At 44.3% G+C, this 21068-nt stretch overlaps 1 protein-coding gene across 1 annotated transcript in view; it reads left to right on the top strand.

Moving 5' to 3' along the window:
• The window catches only part of LOC132832125 (sodium- and chloride-dependent transporter XTRP3A-like), a 48982-nt gene that overhangs the window by 12871 nt on the left and 15043 nt on the right, over positions 1 to 21068 (top strand). The window contains exons 2-8 of the mRNA XM_060849855.1: positions 7460 to 7600; positions 7704 to 7795; positions 9583 to 9810; positions 11518 to 11628; positions 12651 to 12892; positions 18343 to 18505; positions 20367 to 20574. Coding sequence (XP_060705838.1) covers positions 7460 to 7600; positions 7704 to 7795; positions 9583 to 9810; positions 11518 to 11628; positions 12651 to 12892; positions 18343 to 18505; positions 20367 to 20574 — 1185 coding nt within the window. The remainder of the gene's footprint in view (positions 1 to 7459; positions 7601 to 7703; positions 7796 to 9582; positions 9811 to 11517; positions 11629 to 12650; positions 12893 to 18342; positions 18506 to 20366; positions 20575 to 21068) is intronic.

Here is a 21068-nt window from a genome sequence, read left to right as displayed (position 1 = left end):
ATGAATGATTTATTTTTAAAAAGCTGTGGAAACGTTCTCTCATCGGATGATGAATCAATTAACTCCAGAAAGCCACAACTGCATTCCCTCCACCGCAATCTCAGTGAGTGCCTTTCAGATCCTAACCACATGATATGTAAAAGCCCTTTTCCTCATGTTTTTAGTTCTTTGGAAAAATAGACTGGGAGGCAATTTCTTTAAGTGTGTAATTTCTGTCTGAATCAGGAGGACACTTACCTCAAGAATGCCACTTCACAGCTTGTTTCCCACATTATAGCAATGACTAGATTGTAAAATAAAAATTAGTTCACTGACTGAAGAGCTTCGGGAAGTTGTGGTAGTAATCAGTGCTATGGTGATGCAAGTCTTTGTTAGGATTAAGGAGTCAGTGTTTTAAATGTTGTAGGTGCAAAGGTTTATCCATTTTAAAAGTTGTGAATGTTTCTGTTTTGCAAGTTGTATCACTTTTGGTTTTCTCACTTTCGAACCGGCTGGTTTGTGGGCAGCATGTGGTTAGCATTGCTGCCTGACTGATTTGGGGAAAAGTGACATCGACCGGTTTTTCTCCTGAAAGAGAAGTCACAGTTGGTTGCAGTTGACCTGGGTGAGCTAACCTTGTTTTTTAACATCTCTGAGCAACAAGGTGGGCGACAGCACTGGCAAAGGCCTTGTTGGATTAAGTGGAAGGGGCATGTGGTAGGGTCAATCGATGAGGAAATCCAAATTTGTCGAAGATGATTCCCCTTTCACTGGAGATGAACTTAGATTTGTAGCACTTCAATTTTGAAGATGATTGTTCAGTTCATTTCCAGAGTTAATCCTTCACATATGTGCTTTTTCTTTGGTCAGTATGTTGTAAACATTAGCCAACAGCTCGACAGTATATACCAATCACTTCAGGGTTCCCTTAATCCTCTCAGGCAGCACTAATAAGATATAAATCTCTCCTAGTTTTAAGGTAATGTGCATTTTGTTGCATCTGAACTGTAATTATCTGACTAAATGAGTTCTTATAGCTTATAAAGCAAAACTTTTTTTGGAATGTCCAAATGACTGCATAAAGTGCATGACCCCTTAAAAATTTTTTAGTGTAACTGCACTTGCACAGTCTTTCAAAACTGTATTGTGGCCTGTGTGGGATGGCTTTTGGATTTCTCGACTGCCCCTTCATAAGACTTAGGAGCAGGAGAAGGCAATTCAGCCCTTCAAGCCCAATCCACTATTCAATAGGCTTGTGGCTGATCTGACATTGCCCACATCCCCTTTCCTGCTTATTCTCCAAAATCCTTGATTCCCCAACTGATCGAGAATCTGTCTCAGCCTCACATGTACACAAGGACTCTTTTTCCCCCCCCCCCCACAGCTCACTCTGACAAGGAGTTCCAAAAACATTCAACACTCTGAGAGAAGAAATTCCTTATCTCAGTCTTAAATTGATGTCCCTTTATTCTGAGCCTATATCCTCTGGTCTTGGGCTCTCCCATGAGGGAAGACGTTGTCTCAACATTGACCCTGTCAAACCTCTTCAGAATCTGATATGTTTCAATGAGATCGACCCTCATTCTTCAAAACTCCAGCGAGTAGAGTCCCAACCTGCTTAACCTTGCCATTCCTAAAGAGGGGCTTATGCCCGAAACATTGACTCTCCTGCTCCTCGGATGCTGCCTGACCGGCTGTGCTTTTCCAGCGCCACACTGTTTGACTCAAGATAATCCAGCCACACCAGGGACCATTCTGGTGAACCTTCTCTGAACTGCCTCCAATGAAATAATGTTGTTTCTTAAATAAGGGGAACCAAAACTGCTCCAGATATGGTACTCCAGATATGTCTCATGAGCACCTTGTACCGTTACAGTAAGACTTCCCTACTCTTACACTCCAAATTAAGGGTCAACACTCCATTAGCCTTCCTGAATACCTGCTGCACCCTGTGTGCTAGGTTACGGTGTTTCATGAAAAATTACCCCCCTGCAACCAAATCCCTTTGTGTTGTCGCTCTGCAGCTTCTCTCCATTTAACTAATATTCTCTTCTTTTTTTCTCCTTTCCAAAATGACCAACTTCACATTTTTCCACATTCCATTTTCCAAGTTAATGCCCACTTACTTGACCTATCAATATCTCTCTGTAAATTGTTTGTACCATCCTTGCAGCCTGCCTCTCCACCTATTTTAGTGTCATCTGCAAACTTGGCTCCAGTGCCTTCATTTCTTCCCTCCAGGTCAGCCATGTGTAGTGTAAACAGTTGTAGGCCCAGCTCTGATCCCTCTGGAATCCCACTGGTAAAAGGCTGCCAACCAGAAAACAAAGCACTTTATCCTGACTTCCTGCCCATGAGGAGAAAGTGAGGTCTGCAGATGCTGGAGATCAGAGCTGAAAATGTGTTGCTGGAAAAGCGCAGCAGGTCAGGCAGCATCCTGATGAAGGGCTAATGCCCGAAAAGTCGAATTTTCTGTTCCTTGGGTGCTGCCTGACCTGCTGCGCTTTTCCAGCAACACATTTTCAGCTTCCTGCCCATGAGCCAATTCTCTACTCATGCCAATCTGCTACCTCCCAACACCTTTCAGGGCTTGTAGGACAACTTTGGGCATAATATTGGACTTGGCACCACATTGCAGTTGCTGCTTGGGGACTGGTCTAGTATCTGATTCATGTCGTCTGTGACTCTCCTGCTGTGAAACAGAACAGTTGCTCTGTTGTCAAAGGCATCTGGGTGTGAGTGCACCTCCTACCTTCTGGAAGTATATAGCGCAGGCAGATTGGAGCATAATTTGTTATATAAGTCTGAATTTGATGCTGGAGATCGACACCCTAGACCATGCCCTGCCTTTAACCTCACACACTTCAATATGCATTAAGTAGCAGAAAGGACCAACCCTCCAGCCTGCTTTATTTGGGCAGGTCATCAACTATTGCAGGTCTGTTACTGGAATTGACTTCAAGCAGGTTGTGATGGATCTGTTGCTAATCATGGAGCCAAGTTCCCAATCACGGGATTCCTGATGAAGGGCTTATGCTCAAAATGTCGATTCTCCTGCTCCTCGGATGCTGCCTGACCTGCTGAGATTTTCCAGCATCACATTCTCGACTCCCAGTGGTGGGTGGTTTGGAATGCATCAGAGAATGAACAGCATCTATGCAAAATGGAGCAAGAGGGAGGAGCAAGAGGGCAAAATAATTAAGGGGCAACCTTAGCGTCCAGGGCAAGGACTTGAGTGGCCTGCCCTTCTGTTCCCCATCACCACCTCCTCAATGATTCATCCACAGAACCGACTGAGGGTGGCACTGTCAGTGGCAATGAACCTTGGGTACATCTGAATCATTTTCGGCTGAAACTGGGGAGCTTTTGAGAGTTTTTTGTTTTGAATGAACGGCGTTGAGGAAGATTATCCATTCAGTGAGAGCCGAGCACATCTCGTGGTTCTCCTGTCAAACTCCTGCGAATGACATTGGCTGAGGCGGGTCAAGCAGTTGATGGCACGTAGCATTTCACAAGACATTCACTGAGTTTCACCAATTACCTGCAATCATTAAAAATCTTGCAGTGGCTTCCTGACCTTTTGACCTTGATGGCTCCTATTGCCTTTTGGAACATGCATCTGGAACGCATCCAAAGGGCTACCTCCCAACACCTTTCAGGGCTTGTAGGACAACTTTGGGCATAACATTGGACTTGGCACCACATTGCAGTTGCTGCTTGGGGACTGGTCTAGTGTCTGATTCATGTCATCTGTGACTCTCCTGCTGTGAAACAGAACAGTCGCTCTGTTGTCAAAGGCATCTGGGTGTGAGTGCACCTCTTACCTTCTGGAAGTATATAGAGCAGGCAGTTTGTAGCATCATTTGTTGTGTAAGGCTGAATTTAATGCTGGAGATCGACACCCTAGACCATGCCCTGCCTTTAACCTCACACACTTCATGCCCTGCCATTAACCACACTTTGGTAGGAAGAAGAGGCATGGACTATTTTCGAAATGGAGAGAAAATTCAGAAGTTTGAAGTGCGTAGAGACTTGAGGGTTTTAGTCCAGGCTTCTCTCAGTGTAAACTTGCAGGTTGAGTCAGTATTTAGGAAGGCAAATGCAATGATGGCACTTATTTTGAGAGGATTTAAATATAAAATCAGGGATGTACTTCTGAGGTTCTATAAGGCTCCGGTCTGACCACATTTGGAGTTTTGTGCACACTTTTAGGCCCTATATCTCAGGAAGGATGTACTGGCCCTGGAGAGTGTTCAGAGGAGGTTCACAAGAATGGTCCCAGGAATGAAAAGCTTAACATATGAGGAATGTTTGTGGACTTTGGGTTTATACTCAATTGTGTTTGGAAAGATGAGGGGTGATCTAATTGGAACACACAGAATATTGAATGCCCTAACTTAATCTAGTCCCATTTGCCAGCATTTGGCCCATGTTCCTCTAAATCCTTCTTATCCATATACCTATCCAGATGCCTTTTAAATGTGGTAATGGTACCAACCTCCACTATTTCCTCTGGCTCTTAACTAATAAAATTTTAAGGTGGATCTACAGAGGGGAAATTGCAAATTCTGCAAAGAGGTGGAGGGGAGGGGAATGTAAGAAACCCAGAAATGTGTTAAGTAGTCGAGCAGAGGAGGGGAAACTTGGAGGCAAATGGAGGATAGCCAGAATAGGTGATACCATTACTGTTGGAGCTGTGGTTAAAAAGCCACATCAGTGCACAGTGAGATTGAAATACATTCACATTAGATAGTTGATGGCTTTTGTTTTGATATTTTTACTACTTTCATGGGACATGGGCGTCACTGCCAGGGCTAGCATCTGTTGCTCGTCTCTCATTGTCCTGCAGGAGGTAGTGGTGAGCTGCCTCCTTGAACTGCTTTAGTCCTCGGGGTGTAGGGAGCTGCAGACTTTTAACTCCATGACGGTGAAGGAGCGGTGACCCAGTTCCAAGTCAGGATGGTCAGTGACCCGGCGGGGAAACAGTTCAAATCCCGCCCTGACAGCTTTGACATTTGTAAATTATGCAAATAAGATCTGGAATTGAAACCTAGTCTCAGGAACATTGACTATGAACCAATCAATTAGGAGAAAGTGAGGGCTGCAGATGTTGGAGATCAGAGTGGAGAGTGTGGTGCTGGAAAAGCACAGCAGGTCGGGCAGTATCCAAGGAGCAGGAGAATAAATGTTTCTGGTGGCTTATGCCAGAAGCATTGATTCTCCTGCTCCCCTGATACTGCCCGACCCGCTGTACTTTTCCAGCACCACACTCTCGACTGTGAACCTACCAATAGTTGTTTTGTTTTTTAAAAAAAAAATTTGGTTCACTTTAAGGGGGAAGAAATCTGTCAATCCTGAATTGCCCTGTAAAAGACACTCAGTTCATGGGCAATGAAGGGGTGGGTGTGCTGCATGCATAGTCCCTCTCAGTGTTGTTCACATTACATGAAAGAATTTTTTAAAACAATTATCTTTTGATCGCATGTCAAGAAAAAACAAGAACAAGTGTGTGCAGCAATGCAGTGGCAGGGGTGAAAAGGATTATTTTAAATTATTATTTATTTATTCCCCGATCAGTGACTTTATTCTCTTCTCTTTATTCCCACAAGACCAGAAGGCGGAAATTCTGAATTGTTCTAACATTTCATTTCAAGAATTGGAGAGTGGGTCTTTTAAAATATTTTTTTTACGAGCTGCTGTAATTTATTCAGGATAAGGGCACATTGCAAGTAATTCAATCTAATCTTGGCAGCACATTGTGTTCAATGAGTCAGTACAATTACCTCTACGGTAGAGAACTTGGCCAGCGTTGGTTAACAATATAATGGCATCCTGTGACCAGACGTCTGGGCAGGGATCGAAGGTTAATTCCTGTGATAAGGTGGTTGCCCTGAAAGAGGGACTGAACAGAAAGGGACCTGCTTTCTCAGGAGTTTACTGGATGAGGAGAAAGTGAGGATTGCAGATGCTGGAGATCAGAGTCGAGAGTATGGTGCTGGAAAAGCACAGCAGGTCAGGCAGCATCCGAGGAGCAGGAGAATCGATGTTTCAGGCATAAACCCTTCATCCCAAAACGTTGATTTTCCTTGTTCCTCAGATGCTGCCTGGCCTGCTGTGCTTTTCCAGCACCTCTCTAATCTAGACTCTGATCTCCAGCATCTGCATTCCTCACTTTTTTGCCTATTTCAAGCATAAGCCCATCATTAGGATTGGCATCATCACATTCCTGCTTATGTCCTGTCTATCAATACCACATTAGGGCCTGAGAGAAGTGGGCGAGGACTGTGGAATCCTCCTTAGTGAATGGATGTTGTTCATGTTTTCAGCTTGTGTGCCCACGAGGAAGTCATTTATGTTCCATCATTGCAGAGCATTATATTATCCCCCATCATCTGTTTGAGAGAACAACACGCCCACAGTTTCATGCTAACATGGGCGAAGCAAAAAGAGACACAAGATGTTGATTGTGTTTCAGTGGACTGGCTGGGTGAAGTGGCAAGTGTTTATGCTGTACAGGAGAGCTCTGTGGTCTGCTCCGTTTTTGATTGCCACTCCTGCCATTGAATGAAGTGTTGAGCCTTCCCTACTCTCTGTAGAGAAGGATATTCTCAAGAATGGGTATCCCCATGAGTCTTCAACACAACTGCAGTGGATAAACACCAGGAGCTGGTTTTCGATCTTTCCTCTCAACAGGGAGTACACACAGTAGTGGAATGTAATCTGTATATCCCCCAACCCCCAATACTATCGCATCCTGTTAGTCCTCACCTCTATGCTCTCAGGCCCATGGCAACTCTCAGTCTGAGTGTGTCTCAATTTTTTTCACATGTTCATCCTCTTTGTTTTTGGATTCCTTCATGGCTTCATCTCTCCACGATCTCTTGTAACCCCTGTCAGCCCCACAACCATCAGTGTTCTGTTATGCTCCAAATTGGACCTTGATATTAATAAAAGTATTTAAAATTAAGACTTTTCTCCTCTTCCTCTCTTTTCCCTTTTTAACCTTTTTTTCCCTCTTTTCCTTCTCTTGCCTCTTCTCCTTTTAAAATGCTCTGTAAAGGTTTTGCCAAAGAGGTAGGGTTTGAGTATCTGTTTCCTCTCTCCTCTGTGGCTCTAATTGATGGTACTTTTGTAAGGCAACCTTTTGTTAATGTCTTCTAACCTTCAAGGCACCATATAAATTCAAGTTGTTGTTGGTGGACAGAAAGCCTTGAAGGGAAAATGGAGGAAGAATATTGAAGCACCGGAGTTAATGTTTTGCTGCTGAGAGTGTGATGGTGAAGTGGAGGATCTTTACACACTTTCCTGAGCATTTATTTGTAGAGTTGCACCAACAACCACCTGTTCCTGTTTAGAGGCTCAGGGTAGCCACTCCGATACAGCTAACATACAACAAATGTCTGATGGAAGATATGCGGACCAAAATGTTAATGAATGACCCTCACTTCTCTGCGTTTGTTTCTTTTTCTCCCCTTTTCAGGTGGATTTTTAATTCCTTACATGATCATGTTAGTCGTGGAAGGGCTGCCTTTGTTTTACCTGGAATTGACTTTGGGCCAATTGATGAGGCAAGGAAGTATAGGAGCATGGAAGACAGTTAATCCATATTTGGTTGGTGTTGGTATGTGGCTACACATTTTACATTCTCTCTGTCACAAGCTTTAGTCCTGTCCCACTGACTATATAGAGTTACAATGTGTTTTTTTTTGCCCCTCTGAATACAGGGATAGGAAGTCTGGTGATATCATTTCTGGTGTGTGTCTACTACAATGCAATTGTGTCCTGGAGTCTTTGGTATCTGTTCCATTCGTTTGAGGTACACATAACCAAGAATTGATTTATATTCTTTCTGAAATTCATAAAAGCTTCACGTCTGCTCTTTCCTCACTATGCCACACAGTAGGCAAAAGTCTTGCTTTCTCTGCCAAAGATCTTGAGACTTGAGCTAGAGTCTCCACCGTTTTTTTTGCAGTGGATTTGAAAGGACTGTCAAAGGTGCAGAAAGGATCTGGGGATTATGGTGCCAATGTCGCTGAGCCAGTCATAGAGGTGTACAACGTGGAAGCATACTCTTCGGTCCAACCCATCCATGCCGACCAGATATCCCAACCCAATCTAGTCCCACCTGCCAGCATGCGGCCCATATCCCTCCAAACCCTTCCTATTCATATACCCATCCAAATGCCTCTTAAATGTTGCAATTGTACCAGCCTCCACCACTTCCTCTGGCAGCTCATTCCATACACGTACCACCTTCTGCGTGAAAAAGTTGCCCCTCAGGTCTCTTATATCTTTCCCCTCTCACCCTAAACCTATGCCCTCTAGTTCTGGACTCGCCGACCCCAGGGAAAAGACTTTGCCTATTTATCCTATCCATGCCCCTCATAATTTTGTAAACTTCTATATGGTCACCCCTCAACCTCCGACCCTCCATGGAAAACAGCCCCAGTCTGTTTAGCCTCTCCCTGTAGCTCAAATCCTCCAACCCTGGCAACATCCTTGTAAATCTTTTCTGAACCCTTTCAAGTTTCACATCATCTTTCCGATAGGAAGGAGACCAGAATTGCAAACAGTATTCCAACAGTGGCCTCACCAATGTCCTGTACAGCTGCAGCATGACCTCCCAACTCCTGTACTCAATTCTCTGACCAATAAAAGAAAGCATACCAAACATCTTCTTCACTATCCTGTCTATCTACAACTCCACTTTCAAGGAGTTATGAACCTGCACTTCAAGGTCTCTTTGTTCAGCAACACTCCCGAGGACCATACCATTAAGTGTATAAGTCCTGCTAAGATTTGCTTTCCCAAAATGCAGCACCTCACATTTATCTGAATTAAACTCTATCTGCCACTTCTCAGCCCATTGGCCCATCTGGTCAAGATCCGTAATCAGAACCCGAAGGTAATGGCCCAGGAACACGCTCCCACCAGAGCACGTTGAAGTCCAATTCACGAAATCTGGAAATGAAAGCTGGTAATGGTGACAATGAACCAATCAGCAACTGTTTGTAGAAGTCCTTCAGGTTCATTCCTTTCCTGGCCACCTATTACAATGCCGATTTCCCCCCCAGCCACACTCTGTTTGGCCTGTCCCTGACATTCGATAAGATCATGGCCTGTCTGATTATGGCTTTGACACCACTTTCTCCCTTCCCTTGGTGACTCCCTTGTCAGTCAAGGGTCCATCTGTCACTGCCTTAAAAATAATCATTGCGCTTGAAGCTCCAAAGACTCAAAGCCCTCAGAGACAGGATTTCTCTTCATCTCTATCTTCAACTTCTTATTTTTAAATTTCCCCTAGTTCAGGTCAGTCACTAGGGAAAACATCCTTTCAGCTACATCCTGTCAAGTCCTCTGTGGGTCTTATACATTTTAATAAGAGCAGAGTTTGAAATGTACTGTGTAGTAATACAATTGTAGTTTATTTACCATCTGAGTTGAATTGACATTTCATACTTCTATAGCAATGAAGAAATGTTGCATGACGTTTTTTTTCAATGTAAAAGCACAAAAGGAGGTTTGCATAAGTGAGTTTTTTTTATTGATGTCTGTAAGTTCTATCACTGTTAATAATTTGCTGTTTGTTTCTCTGTGAAACAGAACCCTCTGCCATGGGCACACTGTCCATTAAATGCAAACAACACTGCAATCCTGGAAGAATGTGCAAAGAGTTCACCCACTGAATTCTTCTGGTACAGAAAGACATTAAATATTTCTCCCACCATTGATGACACAGGGACATTGCACTGGGGGCTTTTGCTGTGTCTGATCCTCTCCTGGCTTATAGTTTACCTCTGTATCATTAGAGGAACAGAATCAACTGGCAAGGTACTGTCACTATTGTTAATCTTCACAGACTTGAGAAGCCTGTGTCTAGTGTGTGTCCTTCTAAAAGGAAAAAAATGTCCCTAGTTGCTCAGAGAAGGGTTGTGCTGTACATCTCTCTCTGTCCTTTACCCTCTGTGTCCTCCCTGCTTGCTCTCTCTCTCTCTCTCTCTCTCTCTCTCTCTCTCTCTCTCTCTCTCTCTCTCTCTCTCTCTCTCCTGTGCATGCGTACTCTCTCTCTCCCTCTCTGTCTCTCATATGCTCTGTGTGTGTCTCTCTCTCTCTCTCTCATATGCTCTGTGTCACACACGCACACTCTCTCTCTCTCATGCTCTCTTTCTCTGTCTCTCCCTCCTGTGCTCTCTCTCTTGCATGTTCTCTGTCTGTGTCTCCAGCTTCCCTCCCACTGTGTTTTCCTCTCCATTAGCACAAAGCTAATGTATTAATCATTTAAGCAGTGCCTGTCTTTCTACTCCAGTGGCCCTGAAGCTGACTGTGAGCAGTGTTGGCTCCATTAGCTTCACCTGTACATCAGCACATTCCTAATACAGAAGGCAGAGTCAGCGAGGTGGGTTGCCTTTGGGGGTGGAGGTTGGTGGAGAAGGAGTGGACTTTGAGCAAGATCAGCATCAGCAGCTTCCCTTTCGGAGTCTGTCTTCCACTGGAGGTCTCTAACTCTCCAGAGCCTCCGGGTATAAGCTCGCAAAGCTGTTCTCATCAGCTAATTGTACAAGGACCAGCGGACAGCGATTTTTTTTTCCCCCCCCGCCCCGCAGAGGTGCCAGTGGGATGTGAGGAGCAACTTCTTGGAGTGAGCAGGAGTCTCATCCCTTTGATTCCTGGAGGTTACCTCAGCAGTCAGAGAGTCCTACAGAACAGAGACAGGCCCTTTGGCCCAAACTGGCCCATGCTGACCAAAATGTCCGTCCACGCTAACCCCATTTCCCTGCACTTGGCCCATAACCCTCTAAACCTTTCCTATCCATGTATTTGTTTAAATGCCTTTGTTAATGTACACGCCTCAACCACTTCCACTAGCAGCTCGTTGCATATGCAAGCCACACTCTGTGTAAAAATGTTGCCCCTCAGGTTCCCTTTTATTCTTTCCTCTGTAACCTTAAACTGATGTCCTCTATTCCCGAAACCTGGGGAAAAGACTGAGTGCATTCACTACATCCATGCCTCTCATGATTTTATACACCTCTATAAGGTCTCCCCTCAGTCTCCTATGCTCTAAAGAAAAAAGTTCTTGCTTATCCAATCTCACCCTAAAACTCAGACCTTTCTGAATGGAATAGAATCCCTACAGTGTGGAAACAGGCCCTTCAGCCCAACAAGTCCATGCCGACCCCTCCAAAGAGCAACCCACCCAGACATCTTCCCCAACCCTATTACTGTACATTTCCCCCTGACTAACGTACCAAGCCTACACATGTTTGAACACTGCGGGCAATTTCCCATGGCCAATTCACCTGCTATGAGAGGAATCGTGACTGTTCAATGGTTACCGAGAGAAACCGGGAAAATGGGGTTGAAAAACTTATCAGTCATGATCAAATGGCAGTGCAGATTCAATGGGCCGAATGGCCTAATGGCTGCTTCTATGATCTTATGGTCTTGAAAGCACTAAAACTCAACAGAATGGTTTTGGGTAAAAGTGGTCAGTGTAAAGTTGGTTTGAACCGTCTCTTTCTCTCCCCTTGGCAATAGGTGGTCTATGTAACAGCTTGCTTTCCATATTTCGTGCTGATAATTTTTCTCATTCGAGGGGTAACACTACATGGAGCAGGAAATGGCCTCGTTTACATGTTCACTCCAAAGGTAATGTATCATGTGATTTGATTGTAACCCCAACTGATTATCAAAGTCAATATTCTGATGATTGAAGTCTTACTCTTCAATCAAATGAACTTAGAAATTATTGCAAAAATGAGACGTGTGTTTTCTAAATTTGGCACTCTTGTGATTTGTTCTGATGAATGAAAGATAAAAAGCTTCCTTTAACAACAGCATGCTTCTCTCTTGTTTCTACAAAGTTCCAGTTCTGCATCACTCAGGGACTGTTAGTCATATTCTTCAACAAAAGTAATGATGTACATTTATATAGCACCTTTCACTACCCCAGGATGCTCCAATCCCTATTTCATCTTCAATGAAATACTTTTTTGATGTGCAGGTACTGTTGGTACTGTGGGAAATGTGGCACTTATGTACTGTACACACAGCAAGTTCATAGAAATCATAACGTGATAATGACCAGATAATCTCTTTAATATGAATTGGTTTTCTGAGGGATAAATACTGACCAGGACACCGGGGTGAAGTCACCTTGCTTTTCAAAATGGATGTTGCCTGGCCTGCTGTACTTTTCCAGCACCATTCTAATCTTGACTCTAATCGCCAGCATCTGTAGTACCCACTTCCGTCATGCCCCTTTTGCCAGGCGAGCTGAATTTCCTCTGTGTAGTGTATGTTCGTACTGCGACTCACTCCTGAACCTTTGGGGCAGCACGATGGCTCAGTGGTTAGCACTACTGCCTCCCAGCACCAGGGACTTGGGTTCGATTCCAGCCTCGGGCGACTGTGCAAACTCCACACAGACATTCTCCCCGTGTCTGCGTGGATCCCCTCCGGGTGCTCTGGTTTCCTCCCACAATCCAAAGATGTGCGGGCTAGGTGAATTGGCCGTGCTAAATTGCCTGTAGTGTTAGGCGCTTTAGTCAGAGGGAAATGGGTCTGAGTGGGTTGCTCTTCGGAGGACCGGTTGGGCGGAAGGGCCTGTTTCCACACTGTAGGGAATCTAGTCTTAAAAAAAAAACCTTTTGCTCTTCACACCCCTCAAGGTGGAGCAGCTGATGAACCCGAAATCTTGGATTGATGCGGCTACCCAGATTTTCTTCTCGCTCGGCCTGGGCTTTGGGAGTCTGATTGCGTTTGCCAGTTACAACCAGAAAAACAACAACTGTGAGAAACAAGCAGTTATCATTGCTTTAATTAACAGTCTGACATCCGTGTTTGCCAGCGTTGTCACTTTTGCCATATATGGTTTCAAAGCTACATATAATTATGAAAGCTGTCTTGAAAGGTAAGAGTATGTTATAGGGAGAATCTCAACCTCGCACGCTCACTCTCTTTCTCTTTCCTGCTTTCTGTCTCTCGCTCTTGCATCTGTTTTTGCTCTTTACTTGTGCTGTCTCTCGTTCACTTTTTCTCTTCGCTTCCATACTGCCTCCCAATCCAGACTTCCTCACTTTACCAGAGTCAATCTCAAAAATAAAAGCACTTGCACCAGTGTAAGTAGCAGCAATATTTAACCTATCACACCCAACCAGAAGTGCATACAAAACCATGGCAAATGGCTTTTGATTGTAGTCACAAACCTTAGATTGAGAGAGTTTTTAAGATCCTATGATTTCTTAAAAGCAAAAATTGGAAGCAGTAAAGGTCTGATGAGACCAAGGTGGAGCCCAGGTGTCATTAAGCTATCATTAACAAGCGTAGAAAATAATCGAAAGGATTAATGGGACGCTGGCTTTTATATCCAGAGGATTCAAGTAGAATGGGATTGAAGACAGTTGGCTGTAGAAAACCCTGGTTAGGCCAATACCTAGAGTTGTGCCCTGGTCTGTGTGCTTCACTTCAGGAAGGCTACATCAGCCTCGGAGAGTGTGCTGTGTAGGTTTATCAGAGTGGACTCCAGTCATTAGATTTTAAAGAGAAATTAAATTGTATTTCCTTGAGTTCAGAAGGTTAGCTAAAGGGTGATATCGTCAAAGTTGTTTTTCAAGGCATTGAGCAGGTCAGAAAGGATTAATGGAAATAATGTACACTTCATTTGTAGGTGTCTTAAGAATGTGGGGTGAGGTCTAAAATCTAGAATGGAGTCATCAGAAGTGAAATAAAGCAGCGCAAACTGAGATGGAGTTTGGAGCTCTCTTCTGCAAATAGGAACTGATTATAGACCAACAATTAATTTCAAAACAGTAGTATTAATAGATTTTATTTAATCAAAAGTATTCAAGGCAGTGGGATATTGTGGAATTAAGTCAATGTTTGGCTTCGATCTCATTGAATGGTATGCCCAAGGGGCTGAATGGTCTCCTCTCTGTGTCTTTGTGTTCCAGTCTCCTGTATTCATTGTCAGCTCAGAGTCCAGGCTGTGGCATTGCTCTGACTCATCCCATCAGAGCTGGTGCCTTGGAATGATCTTGGTTTTTATCATTTGACAGTTGGACAGGAAGTCAGCTCTGGCAGCTACCCTGGAGCTGTGACTATCCACTGCTTTGGTTCCTCAGTTGGACAGCCAGAGGCTGAGTTTGGAGAGATTTTGAGGAAACCAACATAGAGAAATCCATCAATAATATAATTGGCAGCATGATACAACGATGTTTGCACAAGTGACTGAGCACATGAGCAAATATAAGTAACAATCTCTATGAATAACAGCAAGTATCTTAATACAGGCACGATACAGATAACATGTGAAAGTTTCTTCATTGTCACTGGGAGGGGTGACATTATGGTGATGTCTCTGAGCTAGTAATCAAGAACTGAGGACACGGTTTCAATTCCCACATTGGCAGATGGTAAAATTTAAATGCAATAAAAGTTTAGAATTAAAAGCTAGCCTCATGACAACCATATAGCCATTATCAATTATTGTAAAAACCGATGTAAAAATCTGCCATTTTACCCAGTCTGACCTCCATGTGACTCTAGACCCACAGAAATGTGGTTGACTCTTAACTGCCCTCTGCAATGGCCCTAGTTTAGTTCAACGGGCAGTGAGGGATGAGTGATAAATATTGACCCAGATAGTGAGGTCAACATCCTATGAATGGATTTTTTTAAAAATCAGTTGTTCAAGTGTGTGAAGTAAGACCTCCTGTGTTTTAGTGGTATTCTAAAGGCAAGAGCAGACTGCTGTTGCTGGCAGACCCTGTGTCTCCAACACAAGGCACCTTGCATGGGGCAATCATCTTATATTGCATTGCTGTTGCTGGGGGTTATGCCGGAGAGCAGCGTAGGTTTTCTGAGTGCACCTCTTGTGTAGTGGAAGGACATGGGAGTCTCTGATTCTGTTTTGTGTCCCACAGCTGAAAACCTTCACACTGATACCATTAAACCCCCAATGCACTGTCCTGACCCGGTGACACCCATCATTCCTTCAAAACTGTTGGCTCCATGCCACTGGATGTGTCACCTGTACAGGAACTGGGATTGTTCAAAGGGGACTGGGAGACAAGTACTTTCTGAGAGCACCTAAAGATCAGGAATAAATGCCATCTCCTTCAAGTCCCAAGATAGACAGTGTTGAGGGCACCTTTCAACGTGATCGTATTAAGACATCATTGATGCTTGAGGGTTAAACGATAGGAAAAGATTTTGAAATCCCGGCTGGAGTTTAGGAAATTGTTGGGGGGGGTGCAGGGAGCGTAATTTGATGAACGATCTCGAGACACGAGGGGACGCCAATAAGGGTAGTTTGGGTGCAATCTTTTCTTCTACGCAATGGAGAATATAGGCTTAGGGGGCCGTAGATAAAAAAAAGAGGCAGATCTTATAATCATGCAATGACAAAACATTGCAAAGGGTGGCAGATATGTTTATGGTAAACCTCTGGAATAGATAGAATTTAAATCCAACCTCTGACCCAGTACACCACAATTTAAATCCAACCTCTGACCCAGTACACCACAAGAAGGGCATGGAAGTTTATAACTCTCAATGGAACTCCACTAATGGCTATTGATGATCCACTAACCTTTAATTTTAAAATGGAGACTGAGGGATTTATGTTATTCAAAGATAAAGTCACATTGGCAATCTCACTCAGTGCCTTGCTGTTATTTATTTGCAAAATAAACTACTGATGTCTTAAAGTGTGTTTCAGACAATTAAACTGACATTGAAATGCTGTAGACCGGAGTTAAAAATAATTGTGAAGCACATAATGAGTAGAATGGAGCTGGTTAGAATGAGAGTTGCAACAATTTAATTGTGAGATGGGAATGAGAAATATAACGACGAATAGGCGACGTGGATTTTGAAAGGGGAAATCAGACTTGGTTCAGTTTTACATTTCTGAAGAAGCGGAGGCAGTTAATATAAACTGTCCGGATTTTCATTGAATTAAAAACAGGTTCTAAATTTGCAAAAGGCGTCAAATGGTGAGAGAGGGATTTAGTCAATACAGCAAATTACTGGAGGATGTCAGTAAATTTGCAGAATGGGCAAGAAAATTGGCAAATGAAGTTCAATGCCAATTAAATGCATCCTGGTGGGAAAACTAGGGAGTCTCTTAGTTCTTGGAAGGTGCACATCTGGGTGATACAATTACATCAGTTACTAGAGGTTGCTCCACAGATTGGTAAGACCACAGGGAAGGCAAAACAAGGTTTTGGAGCTGGAGGAGTAGAATTGAAAATGAAGGAAATTATGCTAAACCTCTAATGAATCTTGGCTAGAATTCACTTTAAGAGAGCAGTTTTGGTTGTCCTACTGTAAAAGAGGTATAAGGACACTGGAGAGGGTGGATGCAGGGAAGTTTGGCCAGGAGAATTCCAGAGGTGCATGTGGGGCTGTACCCCAAGATGTTAGGGTGGGTCTGTTCCTCTTGAAGTAGAAGGGGTGACCTAACAGGTTTTTAAAACTCCTAAAAGGTTTAGGTTGAGTGAATACACGGAGAATGTTTCCTCTGGGGTGGAAGAGCAGATCTAGAGGCCATCGGACACAAGGCAGTCACCAAGAAATCCATCATAAGGATAGTCAGAATGTGGAACTCACGATCACTGGGAGCAGCTAAAGCAAGTACATCGATACAATTAAGATGTACAAATAGAGAAGAAGGGATTACAGTGGTAGATTTGGGAGGAATCTCAAGTGGAACAGAAACACCAGTATGATCTGGTTGGGCTGAAAGGCCTGTTTTGGTGCTATGTATCTGATTTAATGGTGTGAAGGTCATTAAGTTTGAATGCATTCTGTGATCCTGTCTGAAATTCTGCACCTCTTGATGAAGCATTAGATGCTTGATGATAGTGCTATTGAGTGTTGTCTCATGATGTACATAACATGTCGAGCAAGGTGACCCCGGGGAAGAACTGGAAGATTAAGGCCTAGATTTTCTTCTGGCTTCCTGCTCCAGTCCAGCAGCTTCTGTGTGTGCCATCCAGAAGATGCATTTGCTGTGGGGTACCTTCCATACCCATGACCTCTGCCATCCAGAAGGACATGGGCAGCTGATGCAATGGGAATGCCATCACCTTGTGAGAGTTACCCTCCCAAAACAGAGACACCCCGACTCGCCACTACCTATGGTTGCCCTGAGACTGTTGCTCGGGTCAAAATCCCAAAGCTCCCTCACAGCACTGAGGGTGTTCCTACAACTCAGGAACTTCAGTGATTTGGAGACCGTGGCTCCCTGATATCTTTTCCCAGGAGATGGGCAACAGGGCTTGGGGCGGTAAGGAACAGCCCCCATTCTGTGAAGGGGGAGGGGTGTAGAAGCACAATGAAGTGGGTTCTTACAAGACCAGATCCAATCTTGCCACTTCTAGACTGGCACTGGAAAAATGCCAGCTCTTGTTCCTTGGCTGAGAGAATCTGTGAAACAATTGCAGACTTCTCACTCCGTGATGTCTTCCACAGCAACTAGGATTGGGCAGTAGAATACAACTGAGGCCACATCCCCACAATATTCCACCAAAACTGTCCCCTGCCCCATCCACCACTCCATCAAATGATAGTTGCTTCCATCTTGCTCTGCGAGTGAGGTCCGAAGTGAAATGTGCTTGTGGCCGGTAGTGCCAATAACCTTCATAACCAATTGAAATGTTGCTGTGGCAACGGTCTCCCGCTTTCCCTTATGCTTGGCTAAAAACTCAAAGTCATGCTCTCCTTCGTTAGACACAAGCCCCTGAGAGAGGTTCTTCAGTGAAGCTCCAAATGTCAGCGATGACCAAAGACATGCACGGAGTTAGCTGGATATAACTTGATTCTGTTCAGTCAGGGACTGGTGTTGTTTGGAGAAAAGAGCACCGATCCTGAAACTCTTCAAAAGGGCTTGAATGTTTTGTGTCGGTCTCCCAAATGGCAGATCATTCCTGACTTAACTCTGAATAACAATACATCATTCTACAACTCCGGGAGAACAAAATAGAGGTATGAGCTAGCTCTATGGAGCATAACAGCTAGTACAGTCCCTGAGGATCGAATGGCCTGTGCCATTCATTGAAGAATGACATATCCACATGAAGGACTTTAGAACAAATTCATTCTGATGCATGAGTTGAATGTAAACCCTTTCCATTTTAAATATTTTGGTTAAATTTTTAAAATAGCAATTGTAGAGCTTTTGAAACTGTATAATCTAATCAAGAGAATAATTTTGCAAGAGGACTTTATCTTGTCTTGCCTTTAACTTGGGGTTAATGTTTACTCCGAGTTTTGAGTTATTGGTTTACTATTGTTCTAATCTTGTGAAGTTGATTGCTTCCTGTGGGAACTAACAAGCAGTTTTTGTCTTAACTGCAGAATGGTGTTACTTCTAACAAACACTTTTGACCTGGAAGAAACAGCAGTACAAACGGACACTCTTGATGACTGGATAATTTTCCTGAATTCAACACAACCGAACAAATTTGCAACAATTGCATCACAGATTGAAAAATGTGACCTTCAGTCCCACTTGGACACGGTGAATAGCTTTGGTTTTAAAGAGTGTGATTCCCTTTGATAGTGGTCATTGAGTCATAGATCACAGAAACAGGCCGTTCGGTCCAACTCACCCATGCTAACCAGGTTTCCCAAACTAGAGTAACCCCACTAGCCTGGGTTTGGCCCATATCCCTTTAAACTTTCCTATCCGTGTATCTTGCATCTACCACTTCCTCTGGCAGTTCATTCCGTATACTAACCACCCTCTCTGTGTGAAAAAGTTGTCCCTCAGGTCCCTTTTAAATCTTTCCCATCTTACCTTTGTGGGCGGCACGGCGGCACAGTGGTTAGCACTGCTGCCTCACAGCGTCAGAGACCCGGGTACAATTCCCGCCTCTGTGTGGAGTTTGCACATTGTCCCCGTGTCTGCGTGGGTTTCCTCTGGGTGCTCCGGTTTCCTCCCACAGTCCAAAAACGTGCAGGTTAGGAAATTGACCATGCTAAATTGCCCGTAGTGTTAGGTGAATGGGTCTGGGTGGGTTGTGCTTCGGAGGGTCGGTGTGGACTTGTTGGGCCGAAGGGCCTGTCTCCACACTGTCAGTAATCTAAACCTTAAACCTATGCCCTCTACTTTTGAACTCCCTAACCCTCGAGGAAAAAAAAATGCCATTCACCATAGCCATGCCTCTCATGACGCTATAAACCTCTATAAGCTCACCCCTCAACCTCCTACGCTCCAGGGAACAGAAGTCCTCACCTATCCAGACCTGCTTTATCACTCAACTACACCAGTGTAACATCCTTGTAAATCTTTTCTGCACCCTTTCCAATGTTATAGCATCCTCCCTATAGCAGGGTGACTGGAACCCTATGCAGTACTGCAAAAGTGGCCTCACCAATTCTCCACATGCCACTCAGTTTGATGTTAAAAAGCCCAAACCATTCTTCAAAGGGAGGTTTCCTGGCTGTACTTTGTCACTATTTCTGATATGTAGAAAACACGTAATCTGGTCACTGATCTCATGCTGTCTGCAAATCTTTGCTGTATACAATCTGACCAAGTTCTATCCCCATCTTTTTAAAGTACCTACTTTAACTCTTTGGGGTGCTCAGTGGTCAGGAAAGGGACAATATCAGTGTAAGTCCTTCCTTTTCTCTCTCTCTCTGTGATCATGGTCAAGAGACATAATAGAAACTTGTGAGGACAGGTTCGCTCAGCGCTGACCTACCACCCAACTGGCCGACGTCACCCCTGTGCACCCTGTAGTTTAATTTGGCATTCTTGCATTTGTTCCAACGAGTGCAGCACTCAGCACTTTGGGCTCCGTGTCAGCAGGAATTAGACTACAATGGTGTATAAGGAGGCTGCCACTCACATTGTCCATTTAATGGAGTGAACAGTTTATAGCAAATGTTATTACCTCAAGATTATTGAGGTGCCGTGGCCAATATCCCAAACTCTGGGCCAGATGCTCTCCTGTTGGAATGTGGTGACACCAGTTGACTGTTAGCAGATAAGTTGTCCCAGTACTCACTGGCGGGCAGTAAAAGCTGGAACAGCTCCTGGGTCAGCCATCATACAGCATCCAATCACAGCACTTCACCAAGAAGCAGAATCCAATCCATTGGGAGACCATAATCCCAGTCTCCAAAAGAGGCAGGGAGAGTCAGCCATTTTCTTATTGAATAGCAGAGTGGGCTAGATGGGCCGCATGGCCTACTCTCTGCCTACTTGAGACAATTGGAGCTGTACTTGGAACCAGCCAGATTCCAAGGGGGTGAGGAAAGCAAGCAAGTGGCATTACCAGGAGCTGGACTGTGCTGTGACTCTGTAAGGCTGCCCTTCCTTCCACTGATTTTGTGAGTTTATTTACTGAGTTTGCCTTCTCTGTTTTTTGCAGGCTGCAGAAGGGACTGGGCTCTCATTTATAGTCTTCACTGAAGCCATTGTGAACATGCCTGGGCCATCTCAGATCTGGTCGATATTGTATTTTCTGATGCTCCTGATGTTGGGCATCGGTAGTATGCTGGGGAACGCCGCTGGTGTCATCACTCCACTCAGCGACATGAAGATCATTTCCAAATATCTGCCAAGAGAGGTCATGATAGGTGAGGTGCCCCCGATGGGCGCTTTGTTCTTTACTGGTTCCTACCAAGGTTAGAGTGCTACCCTTCCCTGCTGGAACTGGCACTCCTCTCTGGGTAGAGACAGACTCTTCAAAGGGTAGCGGTCCTGCACTGGAGTATTGTGCTTCTGATTACAAGCTGCACAAACCCAACAGTGACCGGTATTCCCCATCTTCCTTCCCATCCAGCCTGTCAGTCCCTGGTAAAAAAGGAGCGTGCTGTTAGAGACACACTGAGTAATGATAGTCTGAAGAACCTTGGAGCTCTTTGTTGTGCTCACCGTTGGATTATACATCCCCCACCCCCTGTTCAGGGCTGGGTGTGAAGGTTTAAGCCAGGCCACTGTTATTGGTTTTAGTTTTAAATCATTCTCCGTGATTGCTCAACATTTTTGGGTGGGGGAAGAAAAATGGTAGTTAGTGCACCAAGTCAGGGTGAAGGAGCGGTGTTTGAAGGACCAACACCATTTTTTACCC

This window comes from Hemiscyllium ocellatum, chromosome 34 (assembly GCF_020745735.1).
Source record: "Hemiscyllium ocellatum isolate sHemOce1 chromosome 34, sHemOce1.pat.X.cur, whole genome shotgun sequence".
NCBI classification, from domain to species: Eukaryota; Metazoa; Chordata; class Chondrichthyes; order Orectolobiformes; family Hemiscylliidae; genus Hemiscyllium; species Hemiscyllium ocellatum.
The sequence above is the reverse complement of the archived record's forward strand: the minus strand, read 5'-3'. Positions and strand labels throughout refer to the sequence as shown.